The sequence below is a fragment of the Pituophis catenifer genome, unplaced genomic scaffold (genome assembly GCF_029215685.1).
Source record: "Pituophis catenifer annectens isolate HBS135680 unplaced genomic scaffold, rPitCat1.0.hap2 SCAF_2, whole genome shotgun sequence".
In the NCBI taxonomy this organism is placed as follows: domain Eukaryota; kingdom Metazoa; phylum Chordata; class Lepidosauria; order Squamata; family Colubridae; genus Pituophis; species Pituophis catenifer.
This window is the reverse complement of record NW_027256882.1, coordinates 128552427-128573222: the sequence shown is the minus strand read 5'-3', so window position 1 is coordinate 128573222 and position 20796 is coordinate 128552427. Positions and strand designations below refer to the sequence as shown.

At 39.5% G+C, this 20796-nt stretch overlaps 1 protein-coding gene across 1 annotated transcript in view; it reads right to left on the bottom strand.

Annotated features, from left to right (window-relative positions):
- The window catches only part of GAS7 (growth arrest specific 7), a 158381-nt gene extending 137836 nt beyond the window's left edge, over positions 1-20545 (bottom strand). Inside the window, exon 1 of the mRNA XM_070934587.1 lies at positions 20234-20545. Coding sequence (XP_070790688.1) covers positions 20234-20452 — 219 coding nt within the window. The 5' untranslated portion in view covers positions 20453-20545. The remainder of the gene's footprint in view (positions 1-20233) is intronic.
- Between the last annotated feature and the right edge of the window lie 251 nt (positions 20546-20796).

Here is a 20796-nt window from a genome sequence, read left to right as displayed (position 1 = left end):
CATTAGTACTGCTCTACTGCTAAAAGGAAAAACATCCCATGGTAGAGATTTACCGCAATCATAACTCTATCAACAATTCACTGTGCATTCATGGATCAATACAGTGTGGCAGATCAGAATTGCTCAATTTGCATCAAGTTCTATGTACAAAAATTACATATGTCCATTTACTGTATCAAAGTGTTTAGAGATTCCTGTTACAAGAAATTTCCTCCCAGTTTAAAAACTATTAGCAATAGCAACAAAGGTTACATTTTCATGGAAATGTCTGGTGTTTGTAATGAAACAATATTGATAGAATCATAACTTAATTTAAAAACATCACCATTAGATGGATTTGTAACTGGCTGACAAATTGTACTCAATGAGTTGTCCTTAATGGTACTACATCTACATGGAGGGAAATAAGCAGTGGAGTACCACAAGGTTCTGACTTAGGCAGAGCTGTGGAGTCGGGAGATAAATGTTCCGACTCTGACTCTGACTCCGACTCCTCAGTTTTTTGTACTTCCGACTCCGACTCCGACTCCGACTCCCCGACTCTGACTCCTCTGTATTAATATGCGAATGTATTTTATACATTCCTTGAAGGAAAGAAAGGCAACATACATGTCATTACCACAGGACTACTGGCTGGGAAGCCAACAGTCTACTGTATTGAACAGTTTAAGCAAAAGACAAACACAATGAAAACAACAAAGTTTTATTAATTTTTTTTTATTAATTTAATTAATCAAGTTGCTGGATAGTAGCAGCAGGCATAAACATCAGGAACAGGAACTTTACCAGTTCAAAAATACAAACCACATTATTTGGTTGTTTTAGAACAAAAACAAAGCTTATCTATATGAACCAAAAACAAAATCTGTAAAACCTAGAAATGGTTTATATTAATCTTGAAATGTAGTTATAGGCTTAGCAAATGCAAATCAATTCAATGTAGAGTTCTAAGGAAGAGAATTGCCTCTGCCAGATCCTCTTTCATAGAGGCTCTTAAGTCAGACTTTATTATTTTTAGGGCTGAAAATAATCTTTCGACACTGACTTGGGTGGGTGGCATTGCAGTAACTATTCTGGCCACATCACTAACGATCTCTGGATAAACAAGGATGGCTTCTTCAACAGTAAGTTTTGATGAGCGATCATACTTTTCAACTTCTTTTAGTGCTTTATAAAACTCCTGTTGGAATTTTTTTATTTGGACATTTACTGGTTCTGTAACGCTTATGCGACGTCGCTTTCCTTTAGCAACTTCCATTTTGTCTAAGAAGGAATCAAAGTCTAATTCTTCGTTTGAAGAAGATGATTCTGAGTTACCACTATTGCTTAAAAGAACTCCATCCTCCTGTGGAGGTATTTCAGGTCGTAATCCCTTCATGCGAACTGCTACATCATAGAGGGCCTTTTTCCCAGTAGCAATCTGTTTACTGTTCAATAAAAGTCGGCTCATTGGGTCGACATAAATAGCCGCTAACAAGATTTCATTTTCCAGCAAAAGACTCTCTCTTTTCATCATTGAAGATGCAATGCCCTCAGCTATTAACCCTCCATTTTTGTTCAGGCGATATAACAGGCTCTTCCATTCCAAGAGGAATTTACCCGGGGTTAGATCATCACATTGCAACCTCTTGGTGACAGTGAAGGGGTGAGAAAGAAGGTTCTCCAGCTCTTTTGTTTGTGTCCACTGGCTTGCAGTTAATGCAAGATTTTCATTGTCCATTTCTTCTATGAAGTCTTTAAGTTCAAGCAAACGCTTCACCATTAAATAAGTGCTTCCCCAGCGAGTTGTTTGATCCAAAATGGCTCCTTTTCCTGCACGTCTTTTCAAAATTGCATCTGTTTTTGGGGCCCTGGCTGCAACAGTTACTTGCCGTAATTTGCCAATTAATGTAGCTGCATGGCGATCTTTTAATCCATCTCTTATGGCAAGTTGCAGTGTATGAACAGCACATCGCATATGATGAATAGTAGCAAGCTTCAATGCTTCTTCAACAAAGTTGTCTAAAAAAATGTCAGCATTCTCTTCAGTTTCTAAACTTTCTCTAATACTTGCAGAGCTGTCTTCCTCTAAGTCTAATATCTGTTTGATACCTTCTTCATCTGCCTTCATCTTCTCAATTGTGCTCAACATGTTAGAAGCGTTATCTGTCACAACACATAAAATCTGTTCCTTTTTAATTTCAAAATCTTCTAGAACACCCTCCACTAACTTCTGAAGGTAATCACTGGTGTGATGTGCCTGAGTGTCCTTTACTCCGAGGGTCCGTGTTATTGTTTTGTTATTTTCATCCACAAATCTAACATTAATAGCGAAATAATTGACTCTGTGACGTGTGCATGCATCCATTTTAAGGAAGACAAAACGTCCTTTCATAACTTTCTGTAGTTCTTCCTTTTTACATTTGGCCTCCTCAATTATAAGTTTCCTTATACTTTCTCTTTCCAGAGAAACACCAAGTTTTTTTGCCATTTCTCCATTTAGGCCTAAAAAGGCTGTCTGTGAAAAGAAGGATAGTGGTACACTATTCTTTACTACCATTTCAATAATGTGGTGTTTGAATTTTTCTGGTGTCATCCTTATGGTAACTTTGTCAGATATAAAGAATTTTCTTATTTGTGATTGTTCTCCAGTAGATTTCTGAACGTTTTTTGTCACAGAAGTAGATGCAATGTTTTCATTGCTATCTTTCTCATTCACGGCTTCTAACGCTTTGGGATGAAAACGCTGTAAGTGTCTTTTCAAATTTGATGCTCTTGTAGGTGCATTTTTATCAGGCCCACTGAAACTGCTAATTTTTGCATCACATTGTTTTTCACCATCATCATCTTTTCTAATACATTGGCACACGTAATGTTTTCCATCACTTGATAATGCAAAGTGCTCATAAACAGTAGACTTTGTTGTGTTTGTTGTTAGCAGTCTTTTTGCCATTGTTTAGGATGCCTCTTTCCCTAAAATATAAAATATGTTATACTAACTGGCATATAATTAGATTTTTAATATCAACATACACAGTCTTGTAAGTTGTACGTACATGGCTTTATACAAACAAATAAGCTATATATCCCAGCACTAAACCTAGACATGATTTGTCCTATACAATATAAACACTTACAGTTGAATCCAAGAAGCTGTTCCACCAAGTTCTTCTAAGCCAGTGGTTCTCAACCTTCCTAATGCCGCGACCCTTTAATACAGTTCCTCATGTTGTGGTGACCCCCAACCAGGGGTGGGTTCTAAATTTTTTTACTACCGGTTCTGTGGGCGTGGCTTATTTTGTGGGCATGGCTTGGAGGTTATGTGACTGGGTGGGTGTGGCTAGCTGGTCATGTGACCGGGTGGCCATGGCTATGTGTATAGAGGGCTGAAAAAAGTCATTTCTGACAGGTCCTCGCACTTTTGACTGGTCCTCACACTTATGACCATCCTCACATTTATGCCCGTGCAGCATTTTTAACAACCATGTCACTCATTTCACAACTGCTTCTCTTCACCATGGTGACAAGATAGGGCAAAAACGTAAAATGTGAGGACAGTCGTAAGTTCGAGGACTGGTCAAAAGGGAGAGGACCAGTCAGAAATAACTTTTTCAGCCCTCTGAGTAGTCCATATACATAAAAGGATACAGCAATAGAGAGGGATGAAGGAAGGGAAGGGAAATTAGAGTAGGAGTGAGGGTAAGAGAGGGAGGAAGAGAGGAGGAGAAGGAGAAAGGAAGAGGAAGTAGGGAGGAGAAGAAGAGGGTGAGGAAGAGAAAGTAAGAAGGAAAGAAAAGAGAGAGGTGGTAGGTTTGAGGAGAAAGATTGCTGTACAATAAAAAAGATGAAAGGGAAGAAAGCCAACCCCAAACAAATATAAAGATATTAAGATAAAGAATGAATTGTTAAACTTTAAAGAATAAAAGAGAACAAATATGAATAAATAACAATAATTAGAGGCTAGGTTACCCATGGGCGCTGCATTCCCTGTAACAGCAGAACACAACACTATGGAAAGTATAAGTATTGCCACTCCTAATTGTGCGTTGCGTGCCTTATAGTGAAGCACATGAAAAGCATGCTTCTTCACGGTCACTTAACGTGTTCATTTTGCGGTTACGTGAGGCACTGCATGCATTGGTCTTTATTCTTACAGTAGAGAAGTCATTAATTATAACTTTTTGTGAATTGGGACATTTAAACTTGCTTTTTTTAAAATTCCAATCTAAATTTAGTAGGAGTCGGAGTCGGAGTCGGTGCATTGTTTGCCGACTCCGACTCCGACTCCAGGTACCCAAAATTTCCTCCGACTCCGACTCCTCGACTCCGACTCCGACTCCGACTCCACAGCACTGGACTTAGGCCCAGTACTCTTCAATATCTTCATAAATGACTTAGATGAAGGAATAGAAGGGGAACTCATCAAATTTGCAAATAACACTAAGCTGGCAGGAATAGCTAACACCCCAGAAGACAAGCTCAGGATCCAAAAAGATCTTGACAGACTTGAACAATAGCCCCTATCTAACAACATGAAATTTAATGTGGAGAAAAGCAAGATTTTACACTTAGGCAGGAAAAATCAAAGGTACACGTACAGATTAAAAACAGTAACAGTAAGAGGAACCTTGGCGTCCTAATGGATGATCACTTAAATATGAGCCAGCAGTGTGTAGCAGCAGCCAAAAAAGCTAATACAATCATTGGTTGTATAAACAGAGGCATAGACTCAAAATCATGTGAAGTGTTAGTACCGCTTATAAAGCCTTAGTAAGGCCACACCTGGAATACTGAGTCCAGTTTTGATTACCACATTTTGAAAAAATGTTGAGACTTTGGAAAAAAGTGGAAAGAAAAGCAACTAAGGTTATTAAAGGCCTGGAGACAAAAACATATGAAGAACAGTTGCAGGTATGGCCAGTCTAGAGAAAAGAAGGACTAGGGGAGGGGACCTAACCTATCAAATGTTTGGAATTAACTGAAAAATATATCTTGGTACACAATTCTATGAACTGTTGAAGACTCCTTTGTGAAAAACTCAAATGATACGCTGGGTTAGAAGAATCCACACAAATCAGAATATTTTAGCTCTGCAATGCAGCTTAGATTTTTGGTATTTTTCTGCTATACATTTTGGGTCAGGAGGTTTCAATTAACAATAAGCTCACTTGTTCTGTTGTTGTATGCATTCGTATAAAAATTGCACAATAGAAAGAACATAGCAGAGATACATCACAATGAAAATATGCCACAGTGACTCAAAAATGGGAAGAGAGGAAAGGAGAAAATAATTTCTTTCAGTAATCCTCTAGCCTGTAAGTCTTCAAAACCTACCCAGTGAATTTATGTTAACAAGCAGAAACCACATATTTATCTCTCAAAATGACATTTAGCTGAGTAGGCTCCTTACCAAGGAAAATCATTGTGGTATTTTGTATAATAAAGCAAGGGTCCTATGTTTCATTTTATACAATAGCTAAAATATCAATCCTTACTTTTTACAGTTACTTCAAGAGTATTCTCAACTACTAACTTCTAATACCTTAGTTACTATTAAGCTATTATAGTATACACTTGGAGAGAAACCAAAAAACAGTAGTATTTAAGATTTCATAATACAGGAAATAATTACAATATCTTCAAACTTTTGTTCAGTATTGAGGTTTAGGGTTCAAATATATACAAAACCAAAGTCTTCAGCTAGGGTGAAGTACCCATTCTAATTTCCAGATGAAGTACCATTAATCTGTTGCCCTACAACCTATTTGGAAAGTCATTCAGACAATATAGTGCTGGTAAGAAAAGGATAATCAAGAAAAAGTAAATTAATGAACCTGAATAATTTCAGCATTTGTTATTTTAGCCGCTACAGGCTTTTTTATTAAGCAAGCTTTTGTAGGATATAAAGAAATATGCACAACTATCTCTCTATTGCACAAGAGAGGTTCATTTTCGTGCGTTAGAAGCCTAGTTTTGTTCTAGTGAAAAGAATTGCAAAAGCTCACAGCTGCCAATCAAATGAAGCTATAATCCCACGCTGTTGTGATACATATTTATAAGCAAAAGTAAAAAGGCAAGCCCTAATAAAATACCTGCAATTATAATCATGCAGCCAATTCAGATAGCATAAGCCAAAGAACTGCATCCTTATAAAAGCAAATCACTGGTTACTGCATATAAAAATGTTCAGTTCTAGAAAATTATGCTGACACCAATAAAATGAATGCGCTTTGGGGCAAACTAAGTTCATCATAACTTTGGGAATTCAAATTAATTATGTGAGTGATTGCTCAATAAACTTGAATAAATGAGCAGAGACTTCATTTTTTTTTCCAGGGGATGAAACACACTCCTTTAACATCTAAAGCATTTAGTATGTGATCAGTTTAAGAAGGATTGGTTTATATAAACCAACTTCTGTTAGGTATTATTCACACTGTCTAGTCTAGGAATGGGAAGCTTGCAAATCTCCAGCTGTAGCTAAATAACAACTCCCAGCAACATCAATCAGAATGACTAATGCTGGAGAACGTGGCTGAAATCCAGTTTACTCATCTCTGATGTACTCTGAAACACAGTCAGATGTGGACATTGAATATATGTTGCCTTTCTTATGCTTCTCAGTTCCATGTTCCATTCCTTCACCTCACCAATTTGATGACCAAACCCTAAATATGCTGAACCCTACATGGGGAAGTGGAGCTAGATGACAAAATCAGGGAAAATACTCCAGTGAGAAGTCCTTCTTTCCCCTCCAAACACACACAACACTTTTTTTTTTTTTTGCCTACTATAGAGTTCACCAAAATGTTATATCTAATGACAATATGTCTGTACATATTGTCTGAAATGACAATATGATTTCTGTACATTCCGGAAGCCACATCATTCTGGAAAGTGTAGAATAGGGTTTGCCCTGCAGAACATTCTTATCAAACATTAAGGCAAAACTGTCAGCACACTAAGATTAGACTAGCACCAGACACTGCTGAGGTTAACAAATGACAAGGTTACAATGGGAATGAGCGGGCAGTATATATATTCCTATTGGCTACCCCTATTCAAACTATCTTGATTTTGAAACTAATGGTGAGTAAATCGCATTTGGTGAACCATCCCTAAGGAATCAAATTTGAAAAGAATTTTTTAAAAAAATGTTTTTAGCACGTAAGTTGGCATAATGAAGACAAAAGAAAGGTATTCAGTTTTTTAAAAGATCAAAATGAACAATTTATAGTGATAGGACTGAAGAAGTGAGCTAAAGCTAATGTTTGATGAGTAAATGATGCAAAAAGGAGTCATCTGATTCACAACTTAGAAAAATATTGCAAAACAATAATCAAATTGTTTGGCAAAAGAGAAAAGAAAAGAAGAACCATATTAAAAGTATCATCTTACAGTCAAACTAAATGAGAAATTAAGATATTTCGCTCTCCTATGTTTTGTTTGCTTTCAAACTGAAACAGCCACAAATTGGAAATGTGTAACTGGGTTAAATCCAGTGGTGGGATTCAGCCAGTTCGCACCACTTTGGGAGAATCGGTTGTTAACTTTCTGAGCAGTTTGGCAAACTGATTGTTGGAAGAAATCATTAGGGCAGAGAACCGGTTGTTAAATTACTTGAATCCCACCACTGGTTAAATCTATCCCATAAACTGAGCTACCTCAAGGGGCTGTTCCATCAGATGAGAATACATGTAAAGAAATCTTAACCTTTCTCTCCAGTCTGTCTGAGCACTGCCAACCCATTGCATTTGAAACATACACAGACAGAGAAAAGTTCTACCATCTCTTCTAGTATACATTCCAAATGGGCTTATATACTTAATTCAGATGCACTTCGTACCGTAGTTTTTCAAAAACGTGTAAGATACCAAGAAGCAAATGTTTTCCATTTCATCAAACAACTTTATCCCATGAATCAATATTTCTTATATTTCCACATTTGCTCATCTTGGATATTTAAAACAAGTCTGCTAATGCAAGGATAGGCAACCTACGGTAATAATCAAAAGGTCACATACAACTCCAGTAAGTGATTTGTGCAGCTCCTGGTATACCTTCCAACCAGAACTGCTAAAAATGGACAGCACAATTCCATTTTGTTTTATTTATTTATATATGTTTGTATTTATTTGAGAATTTATATGGCCTCCCATTCACTTTCAGTGAATCTAGGTGGCTTATAAAAAAAAAATAAAAACCCAATATTAAAAAATATATATTGAACTGGGAAACATAAAAATTAGAATGTCTGAAAATAATTTTAAAATATTAATAATATTTTAGGATGTATATTAATCTTTTTAAAATGAAAAGGGAGAAAAAGAAAAGGCATTTTCTGCCCATTGTGACTTTTACCCTGCCAATGTTAAGAATAATTTACAGTTTCCAAACAGCTATCTCCCATTCTCTAGTGGTCCCCAACCTTTCTGGCTCCACAGACTGATGGCAGTAGCAATGGTGGTGAGGAGGGAATGGTTTTGCACGTGCAGCCTTTTATATTTTTAAATACAAAAATAAACCTCTTTAGATAATAGGTATTCACGGTATTTTGCAGGCCAGCTCCAGGTTGGAGAGAAGTTTTTGTAATAAATTAGATCTTTTCTATGACAATGTTACTGAGTTAAACTGGGACATACAAAAAACCAGGACAGTATCCTGTGCAGTTCTAGGCAGTGCTGGCCATAAAAGATGCTTGACAAGGGCCTGAAACAGTTGTTCAGACAGAAATTGTGCACCAGGGGATCTGGGCAAACATTTGCAATGGAGCCCATTAGTTTACTGGGGCTGAGGTAGTCATCTCCTGTTGTGAAACATCAAAGAGCAAGAAAAACTTTGTCTGAGCCACAGGAGAACTGTTGTTATTTAGAAGAGACTGGGCTGGGTAAAACAGTTTGTTCTTCTTCCAGACTCACGTAGTTCCCTGTTCACTGTTCATTCTGTGGAAAACCTGAGCTTGCTTCTTATATAATCTGTTAAACAAAATTGCCATTGGGGTGATACAGTAGGAGGCCTGTTTTGCTTTTGTTTGCATCAGCATTTCCCATTCGTTTTCCTTGCTGCCACTTGTTCACAAAGGGGACCAGAGAGATTAAATGAGACACATTTTACCACTGGTGTATGTTACAGATTTATAAAATACTGGGTGGGCTAATTTAGTATATTGAGATATAAACAATTATCAGGGAGATTCATTAAAAGTGTCTCCTATCCCAGAGTCCAATTCTCATAGTTTTTATTTCCTGGATTATTCTAGATTTACAAGGCATGTGAAGACAGATGCATAGTAATTAGCATGTTTGGAGCTGCAGTATTTTATTTAAGCAAACAATATTATATCTGTTCATCTGTCTCAAAGTAGACAGGCCAAAAGCCTTTCCAGTCATCTGATTTTAGCATAAAAAAACCATAGCCATTAGCCTCTCCATAACCCAAATGCTCTCCCTGAAACTAGTACACCTGTTGTTCAGATAAAGTCGAAAGGTTGTTGTATCAGCAGGACACATTTTCCAACATTCATATTCTAACATCTTCTATTAGAAAATAGCCATTTTTCTTCAAATGGCTTTTCTTCCAACTGTGAACACTCTGTGGAATAAGACCGCTGCATAAATGTTATTTGTGCCATTAGCAGTCCAGGAACAACTGACAACTCTCCATGCAGCAGTGGTAACTCTTCATCACAATTAAACGTTATTGCTTTTTAAAATACTTTTAATCACCAACATTCCCATTCAAGCACTAGGCTATTCTAGCCTTACAGATGGGTGTAAGAGAAATCCACACAGATTACTGAAACAATTGAACTTTTTCAACATGAATGTTGCTGGACATCTGGTGTGCCTTGTGATTCTCAACTTTAGTTCATTGCCAAAGGCCCTTCAAGTCAAAGCCAATTTACACCATGAGGTCATACAATTGAGAAAACGTTATGTGACTCAACCTTGAGATTTAAAATTTAATATTCTTACATTTTTTGCTATTTTTAAGATATAAATGATTAACATATCATAACAACCAATAATAAGATCTCTCAGCTTATTTTTTTACTTCCTATAAGACCACCAGTACAATAGGAAACCCTAACATATCATATGTCCAGCAAGAAGGGTGGGAAAAGGTGGGAAAGGAACATTATATATTTTTTCATATTCAAAGTTTGGCCTCAAAACATTTCCTGAAACAAAATTAGTCTGGAACTGCTTAAGTTTAAACAAGAATTCAGCTTGCTGAATCCAGGCTTTTATATTGAACAAGGTAGTGTAGCTTGGAAATAATCCAAAGGAATGAACCTGTTTAATAGCAGACCCACAGGAAATAATCTTGAACAAGTCTTGCCTGGCTGGATTTGTGGTTTATTTATAAAATCTTTACACTACCCTTCAGGATAGTATTAAAAATCAATAAAACAAATACCAAATAAAACAAGAAAGACAGAAGGCAACTTGAAAATAAGAGGACTTCAAAAGAGCTAGAAATGAGTGCATACATTCATATATGATTTGATCTCATAATATGCACTTGCCAGAAAAACATGAGATATTAGACAAGAGCGGGATTCCATACTCAAAAACTAAAATAAAGCCATACAGGTAATCATCTTCTTACAATTTGTTTAATGACTTTTCAAAGTTGCTTATGACCAGTTCTCACACTTATGACCACTGCAGCATCCCCACAATTACACGTTCAAACTTTGGGTGCTTGCCAACCGACATGCATTTACAATGGTTGCAGCATCCCAGGGTCCTAGGATTGTCATTTACAACCTTCCTGGGAGGCTTCTGACAAGCAAAATCAATGGTGAAAGGCAGATTTGCTTTATAACCGCATTATTCACTTAACAACTGTAGTTATTCATTGAACAACAATGGCAAAAAGTTCATAAAATGGAGCACAAGACATTTCACAACTGTCTTTCTTAGCAACAGAAATTTTGGGCTCAATAGAAGTCGTAAATTGAGGACTATCTATATAGAAAAACTTGGGTAAAGGACTTTCCAATAGATAGTACTGGAAGATATAGTACTGCACTGTAGTAAGTCACAAGAAAGTGGCCTTTCAAAGCCAAACAGTGATGTTGGTATTGCTTGACAATATAAGGTTTATTGATTAGAGAAGTAAAATATACTTAAATAGATGAAAATGAAAATATGGCTCCTTTTGGTGTGATTTCTTTTGCTGCTTAACCAGGAAAGTCTTTTAAAATGTCAAATCAAATGCAGGCGTTAAGGGAAAGAGCATCACTTTGCACAACACAAAGTATGGCATCTCTTAGAAATAGCGGCCAATTAGAGCTCTATGGCTTTTGAACATGGTAACCACCTCCGAACCTGATTCTGGATAAAACTAATAAAAGTGGATTAAATAGTCCTGAGACTACTGAGAAGATCCTGCTATGAAGCTACAGGTTTAATTAATGGGGATGGGATTTGAATATTTACTGCAATCAAAGTACTGTTTACCCTTTTAATTCTCACTATCTAAAGTAGGGTATAATAACTAAATAGGAATGGAAGGTCAAATCTCTTTATTGAGCAAACTGTCCCCATATCAATTGCTGTGTAAAATTTAAAGTTGAATTGACTGGTCATTCTCTAGAATAGGGGTGTCACACTTGCGGTGTCACGTTCTCATCATATGACATATCATGACTTTTTCTCCCTTCACTAAAATGGGGGTGAGTGTGGCCAGCGCATGATGCATCTGGCCCGTGGGCTGCAAGTTCAACACCCCTGCTCTAGAAGATTTGCATAAGATTAACAAGGGTTTCTAATCTCAGCAGAGGCACATATGTTTGCATGGCTGTGGATATATATATATATATTTCTGTGCAGACATACATACGTTTGTATGCTTTTAAAGTTCCATCCTTGTTCTGAACACATATTCCTGGGTTAAACATATGCCTGGTGCCTCATAATTTCATACTTGTTTTCCAAAACAAGTATGCATTTGCATTTGCTACCAACTGTTGGGCCGTGAGAATCTAATTAAAAATACATTAGAACCCATAAGAATGTCTGTCCATAGTTAACTGGGAAGAGAGAAGAAAGGTATTCAACTAAGGTTCTGTTCTTATCTATGCATAGAATAAAATCCCTGACAAACTTGCCTTTCTTCTTTAGACAACCCACTACAGATAGGGACAGCTCAGCAAATAGGGGCAAGCAGAACATCCAGTTGCAAAGCTCTCTCGTCATTCCTGGAGTTGTACATTATTCTTCATAAAAGAGCTGTCCAACCACAGGAGGCGGCAGCAACAGCTATAAAAAGCCCTGTTACCCTATAGTCGTGCAAAATCTATCCTGCCAGCTGCTTCTTCACATCCATGAAGGAGAATGAGAAGAAGTAGATTTGATACATGTAACAAAATAATCTTCTCTGAAATGAACATAGGCAAATGTCTCCATTCCAAGATCAGCTGCATTTACTAAAAACAGTAAATTCCGTGAAGCAATTCATTGGGTAGGCCTAGGTCTAGCAAGCAGAAAACTATTAGCTGATATAGTAATATACATACTGGTGCTGACCACCCAACCCTATAAGGCAGTGATGGCGAACCTTTTTGGCACCGAGTGCCCAAACCAGAATGTGTGTGCATGGGTGTGCGCATGTGCGGCCACCGAAGCCCCAGAAACTCGAAGACCAGTGCGCCCCAGCCACCTGGTCTTTGGGTTTCCAGTGTGCATGTGTGTGCATGCCAGCTGGTCTTTGTGTGTGCCGAAGCACCGGAAACCCGAACACCAGGTGGCCGGCATGCGCATGTACACCGACCAGCTGGTCTTCGGGTTTCTGGGTCTCTAGCACACACAAAGATATGTGCCGGAAACCACAGGAGCAGCTGGTGATGGTGCGCATGGCCACAGAGAGGGCTCTGCGTGCCACCTCTGGCACGCATGCCAAAGCTTCGCCATCACAGCTATAAGGCCAGTTCCCTTTTTTCTTTCTCCTCTGAATGAACCTGCCCATCCTTTCCACTGAGAACATACTTTAAATTTTTAGCTTGTGAGAGGGATAACGAGAGCCAGAGCTTTCATGTAGTCTTCCCGTTTCTGTAGTATCACTTACCTTCAGAACATTGTTTCAAAAAAGTAATTAAAATTATCTTGTTCCAGGCATTTGAGAACTAAGGAGCATTGGCTGACTTTCACTAATTTTCAGACTTTTTAATATTTTGACTTTTTTTTGGAGGAGGAGTCTGGGTTGTTTTTAATGGTATGTTGTTGTTATAAACCACCTGGACTCTGGTGAAGGAGTCATATACTAATTTTGTTTTATATATACGTGTGGGTTGGTGAGTGGGTGGATGGCCAGGTGGGTGGGTGTATTGGAACAATTTAAACTGCTGTCCTATGAACTGTGACTATTTATTTGGGATAAATTCTACTGAGTACTGAAAAATGTATTTCCAAACAACTATGCATAGAATTGAACTGCCCAACCTTACAATAAATAAAGCAGTTCAGACATTAAAATTAAGTTTTCACTTTAGATATACACAGAGAGAGAGAGAGAGAGAGAGAGAGAGAGAGAGAGAGAAGGCTAAAGCATACACAACACTGTATTTTTCCCATCAGTTCACTTCTTAATTTATTGCTTGAAAGAAAAAGCTGGGATTCAGGATGCATGCTGGCAAGATTTCTTGCCCATTTAAAAGCATGTAACTCATACCTTGCATCTAAATGAGACACCAGGAAACAGATTGGTTAATTTCTTAAAAATGAAATGAAAATCATTTACTGCAGAAAATATAATTTTTACAATTTGGAGCAGAAACTTAGAACAGAAAAAGTGGGTCATGTACCCAAAGGCACATATTCCATGCACATTTTTCATATGGAACATCCTTCTTCAGTTCTATTTCAGAGGAATATAATCTTGAATTGGGTATCTTAAAATTCATTAAGTTGATCATTTATTTGTTAATATCCATTACTGAAACTCTGGAATTCAGCCCCCCCCCCCTTCCCCCAATTTATTTCTGAATGAAGAAGGCTTGAACACAGTTTGGAGAATCAAGTCTTCTCAATATTGAAGTTACTTTAAAAACATTTTCTTTCCTGGATGAAAGAGAAAGAGAAATGGGGCAGGTTCAAGCTTAATATTTACCATGGGTAGCCTGATTTACTCAGTATGCTAACTCCTTCATTAAATATGGTTTGTTGAATTAATCACAATTGGCTGGGTTCACACAATATATCACTAAAACTAAACAACCCATATTATGCCTTAGTACAATCTTTGCATACAGATCGTATCTTCTCATAACAATAAACCATGGTATAATCTTGACACTGACTGCAGCCCTAGCAGAAAAAATATTCTTTCTGAATAAATCCTTTTCAAACAAATGCTATCTGCAGTCCTCTATAATAATAGAGGAATTGGGCTCTTGTATTAGACTGGGTTTATGAGCTGTGGTGGTGCAGTGGTTAGAATGCAGTATTGCAAGCTAACTCTGCCCACTGCCCACTGCCTGGAGTTTGATCCTGACCAGTTCAAGTTTGACTCAGCCCTCCATCCTTCCGAGGTTGATAAAATGAAGACCCAGATTGTTGGGGACAATATGCTAACATTTGTAAACCACTCAGAGATTGCTATAAACTACTATGGAGCATTATATAAATCTAAGGGCAATTACTATTATATTATCTGGGCTGCAAACATATGGACAGCTGACATTTTTTGTATCTTTTTGCTACCATTTCATGGTCATCCAGATTTTTACAGCCTGGATATGATAACCCAACTTTTACAGGACCCACCCACTTCCCATTTTTGATATGTTGGTGGGTATGGAAGAGCATGCATTATGTCCACACCAGTATATTTTTAATTTCTAGTTATTGCTTTGTCTTTATGAGTTTTAAAAATCTATCATCATAATGTGTTCTTCAAGCCATCCAGATTTTTTTTTTTTTTTTTACATTTCAGACTCATTCATGGAAGCTGTTCACATCCTTAATTTTAAATACCTTGATTCCTAATGTCTGGCTTTGAGCCCACTTTGTAGAATCTGACTTCCAAATGAATGAATGGCTGGCTGGCTGGCTGGCTGGCTGGCTGGTTGGTTGGCTGCCTTCCTTCTCTGAGAGCTACACAACCAAGAAGAAGCCTCTTAATAAAGACAAGAAAGGGTTCCTATTCATTTTGGTTCCATTAACTTCTCTACCGTTCAGATCCCAAGTTTATAAATAAGAGCTGGAAGAGATCCCAAGAGGACATTGAGACTAACCCACTTCCAGAGCAGAACACTGTTCCATCACTTGAAAATAGGGACTGTTTCATCAGACCAGTTGTAAAAGAAAGCAGTGAAAACACACATGATTAAAAGCATATGGTCAAAGCAGAGTTATAATTTCCCAACCCCACAGATGTTTTGCCATATCCTCTTCTTTTTGTGTAATCGCCTGGCTTATAATTAGTCTCAACAATATTGTATGAATTTATATGCCTTACAGCATGAATAGGGTTATAGGCATTACCCTTAAACAGGCTTAACAGGAAGAAACCCATTGAAGGCAATTATGTTTTTATGGTGAAACAAACAGCCTCTAATAAGAAGCAGTTCTGAAGTGTGGTGAAAAGAACACCAATGAGGAGATTAGATATTAGTGCAGCAGCCAAAGGGTTTTAAGCTTCCAAAACAGGAAAGGGAGTGAACTGTCAGGCTACATCAAATTACCCTCCATATCGGAATGTACACGAGTCCTTTCTCAAGTGTCTTTTACAACCTGGCTCACAGGTTTTGGTTATTTTATTTAAACATACAAACATAAATATAAAGCTACAACTGTTTTAGTATTAACTTAAAATGGTGCCCACAGAGAATTCAGAGCCAAATGTGCATAATTTTGCAAACTGTCAATTGCTAAAGCTTCTAAGACTGTATTCCATAGAATTTTATTCACTTGTAAAATACAATTTCTAGGGTTTCCCTTACTTGTTGCAAGGAGCAAGCAACAATATTAACAATCACTGCACAATAATCCTGTAAACAATAGCAGGACAATTTTCAACAGAAACAACATTAAACTAATTGGGAAGCAAGAATACCTTCACAAAAAAGAAAGCATTTTAGCAAATTAATGCAGAGAAATGTACATAGCTTTTTCTCCAACACAGCAACTGACCAACCAATTCAGTGATTTCATTAGTTTATCACATATGGCACAATTAGAAGCCATGATGTAAAGCATTATATTAAACGGCAGAGCCTGAGCTAATTCCTTGTTAATATTACAAGGGAAGTAAAAGTGTCCAGAACAATTATGCCATGCTGACATAAAAATGACACATGTATCATAACATCATCGTGCTAATAATGTGAATCATGTGGTCACAAAACAATGCAAAATTATGTGAGTATATAATTTGTGATACATACAATATCACTTGTTCCCTCTTATATTTTCCCCATTGTGGACACCCACAAGGAGCACTATTCATACACATCTCTATTTTTTTGGAGTTTATGGACAAATTTAAAAGGTTGAATATGAAATTCAAATGTACTTCACAACCTAGAATTTCATATCACAATGAAGGAAAAGTAAACAAAATAAATCACACCTATTAAAGCAACTGTGTAGTATGGAAGCAGGAGATGCTTATTTGATATGGCTTACAGAGTACACTACAGTAGTAATTATTGATATCATGTGTCTATCCCATACAAGCTGTATTTCCAAAAACCACTAAAGCTATACTATGGTTTATTGGATTTTGGTTTAGTGTAAATCTAACCAGTGTGGTGTGAAAATAATTGTTCATGGTTATTGCGTTGCAACAAATTCAGCCAACTATGTATCTTTGAACAGTGTGACAAGTTACAAAAGATTCCCTGACTGGTTCCCTGGAACTATTCTACTCAACCAGATGGCCATTACTATGGCCACATAAATATGATCTAAGCCACACTATGCATGATTTAGATTGCTACCCAAAACCACAAACACATTACTTGAAGAGTCATTCCCATCTACATTACATAAATATGCCCATTATTTACAACTGCATACTAACATTAACTTTGTTCCCTAGAAAACATTCTAAAATTGCACAATGGTCAACTAAGACCCATATTGCAGTCAGAATAAGTAATATTATGCCATTACTATTGACTTGTCTAATTCATCCTGGAAACCTATCACATCTTAGCAGCATGTTGCATTTTTATGATATGTGCACAGTTCCCCGCTAAAACTTAGATGTGCAGTCAGTAATTCTGGTTACATTAGATGTCCTTGTAGTTTGAACACTATATTTTAAAGTAGGATTACATCAGCCAGAAACTATTTTAAAAGAAATCTACATACAGGTACAGTACAATATTTGGCAAATCTCCCAGCTAGAATCCAGAGTTAGCAACCTGTATACAATATCAATTGCTGGGGAACATGAGTTAGAGAATGCTATGGTACTCCTATCCTGTTTTTTAGTACTGACAGACATTGTTTGGTCTCTGTGGGAACAGAACCCTACTTTACACAGCAGCACTTGTTGCATTAGACAATCCTCTGACAAGGTAAAAGCATTGCCAACAAGCTTTCTAAGCAACCTGTGAAAATATATATAACAATGCAGATGATGGAATTGGCTTAGTGGTGCTATAGGACCATATTATGGTGACACCACTCAATTAAACTTGCAAAATTGTACACTTTCTAGAATAAGATTGTGTGAGCAGAACAGTGCTGATACTGATTATTTACAACATTATTACTACTTTATTTACTACTGCAATGCTCTCTACATGGGGCTCCCCTTGGGGTGCACCCGGAGGCTCCAGGTGGTCCAGAATGCAGCCGCGCGGGGGATTATGGGAGCGACGGGGCGCTCCCATGTGACACCTCTCCTGCACGAACTGCACTGGCTTCCTGTGGTCTTCCGGGTGCGATTCAAGGTGTTGGTGACTACCTTTAAAGCGCTCCATGGCTTAGGGCCGGGGTATTTACAAGACCGCCTTCTGCCGCCAATAGCCTCCCACCGGCCAGTTCGCTCACACAGAGAGGGCCTCCTCAGGGTGCCGTCGGCCAGACAATGTCAGCTGGCGACCTCCAGGGGGAGAGCCTTCTCTGTGGTGGCACCTGCCCTCTGGAACAACCTACCCCCAGAGATACGCACGATACCAGACCTCCAAACTTTTTGTCGGGCCCTGAAAACACATCTATTCCATCTAGCCAGGCTGGCTTGACCCCATCCTTACGGTTTTAAATTTATAATTGGTTTTAATTGGGTTATTTTAAATTGATGGCCAAAATTATTTAATGTTTTTTAAATTGTTTTTAAATTTTATATGTTGTGTTTTTACCGTGGCTGTTCACCGCCCTGAGTCCTGTTGGAGAAGGGCGGTATACAAATTAAATAAATAAAAATAAATAAATAAACATAAATCTAACCAAAGTAAAAAATGTATGTATTTTAATTAGATTATGAACCACAGGGCTGAAGTTTAAATAGAAGATCTTGCCATTCTCTTTTAGCCCAGTAGTGCTCTGTAAGAACCTAACCATACATAAATATTGCCGTTTTCTCAAAGAAACTTGGAAAGAGTAAATGTATCACCTGTGTGGTATTTACTATCTGTATGTGCCTGTTTGAACACATTTATGGTGATCATATTGATGATCATAACCACAAGAAGGCAAGATGTACAGCCTAGGAAGAAGTACCCATTAAAAAAAGAAGCAGCTGGTTGCACAGCACCATATGTGTACTACATGAATATGTGATAACTGATTACAGGGCAAACCAATTCTCTGATTGCACCTTTGCACACCAAAGCCCATTTTCATAGGAATGCAAACAGCTGCCTTATAAAAACAGATCAATTGTCTGCTAACTAAATGGTAAAAGATTCCCAAGGTTTCAAATAAAAGTCTTTCCTGGACCTAACCTGGAGATGCCAGCACTGAATACACCCTTTCCCTAAATTCCTTCCTAGCCAATGGAAGCAATGGCTTGGAAATCTGGGGGAAGGAAGCGTAGTTGAGCCAAACATCTGAAGCTGGATGGAGCAACAGTCTGACTCAGGATAAGGCAGTCTATTTTCCTGAGCAGGAGGGGAAGTTACTCACTGTCATGAGCTGAAATGAGCTTTAGCAGTTTCATACCAAAAGCTTTAACACGAGGAGGGGGGGATGGGGAAGAAGGGAACCCTTGGTGCACCTTTGGAACTCCCTGTGTAAGGAGGAAACAAGAAGGCTCCACCACAAAGTGGAAGGGGAGATGGCAGAGTCCTTGGACAAGCTGGAGAACATCTGTGATGCGACCCTTACAACCCAGATAAACCTCCAGGTGGCCTCATTCTTGTTAAAAGAATGCAAATGACCAGATTGTGGGCAAGGAGTATAAATCCTTCCATTCCCCACCACCCAGTCAGAGCCGAAGAAGCTTCTTGAATGAGAAGCAAAATGTCTTCACAGAAAAACCAGAAAGTTGCCTGGGGGGGGGAGCACTTTTGGGACAACCCCGACCTAGACGACTGAGAATCTCCATAAGATATCTGTGAGGTTTGCACAACCTCTGCTTGTCATCCTTGGGAAAAGAAGCCAACAGTCCTTAAAAACGAGTGTTTTTTTAAACCTGAAGTAGCTCCCAGCAACAGCCGCCCACCACCACAGCTCTCCCCCACACCCGCTCCGCACTAGGGAGCAGCCCACGCGCCAGCTCTCCTCCTCACCGGGTGATTTTTCCACCCACCCAGGCTACGAAGGAATCCCGTCCCGCCCCTCACGCTCAACAGTGAGTCCCACCGAACAGGCTTCAGCCTACACCCCACCTCCCTCCAACACTCACACACACACACACACACACACACACACACACACTCCGCCGCAAATCTTGTAGCGGCTTCCGAGCCCGCGGCCAAGATGCGCGCCCACAAAAACCCCACTCCGCAAAGGGACGCCTGCTCCGCTGCAGCCCAACAGAACCGCCCCGAGTGTTTCCCAACCAGCGCTTGCAAACGACCAAGAAGAGCCACGCACCGACCGGGCAACTGCACCCCAGACCAAAGGCGGGGAGCAAACTTCGCCGGACTTCAACGGGCAGCCGGACCACCGGAGGGGAGGAGAAACTACACCCCGCTGCCCCCGCGACAGGCTTCTCCTCAAGGAGGTTCTGGAGCAATACTGATACCTCCGACACCCACTCTGGGCGCTTCCCTGAGGTCAAGCCAAAGATGAGCCCACCAATGACTGACCTCTCCCCTTCGTTCTTTCCACCCCCCACCCCCGCCTCTCACCTCAACGAGCTGGACGTAGCTGGCCGGGAACCAGCCCCTCAGCCCTTCGGCCGTCTCCCCTTCCCACCAACCGCCGTCGGGCCCCGCCTGGAGGACGGTAAGCAGCTCGCCCGCAGCGAAGCGCAGTCCGTGCCGATGTCGCTCTCCGGAGAAGGGGTAGAGGGTTCTGCAACGCGCCCCCAGCACAGGCACCACCCGCTCCTGCCCGGGCGGTGGCATCACACAGCAGCCCCAGGGACTTGCTCAAGAAACTCGGCTCTAGCCGCCACAGGTGCCGAGCTGATCCGCCTCTGGCTGCCGGCAGTCCGCTTGCTTCCCTCTCGACGCTCCCCAGTCAGCCCAACTGGCGGATTGGCCGCCTCGTTTCCCTGCGCCGCCCCCTGGGACAGGCGGACCGACCGCGGCTCCGCGCCCGCCCTCTCTCTCTCTCTCTCTCTCTCTCTCTCTCTCTCTCTCTCTCTCTCTCTCTCTGTCTTCACACACACACACATTCACTCCCCCTTTTCTCTCCCTCCCTCCTTCCCTCCCCCCCTCTCTCTCTCTTTCTCTCTCTCTTCACACAC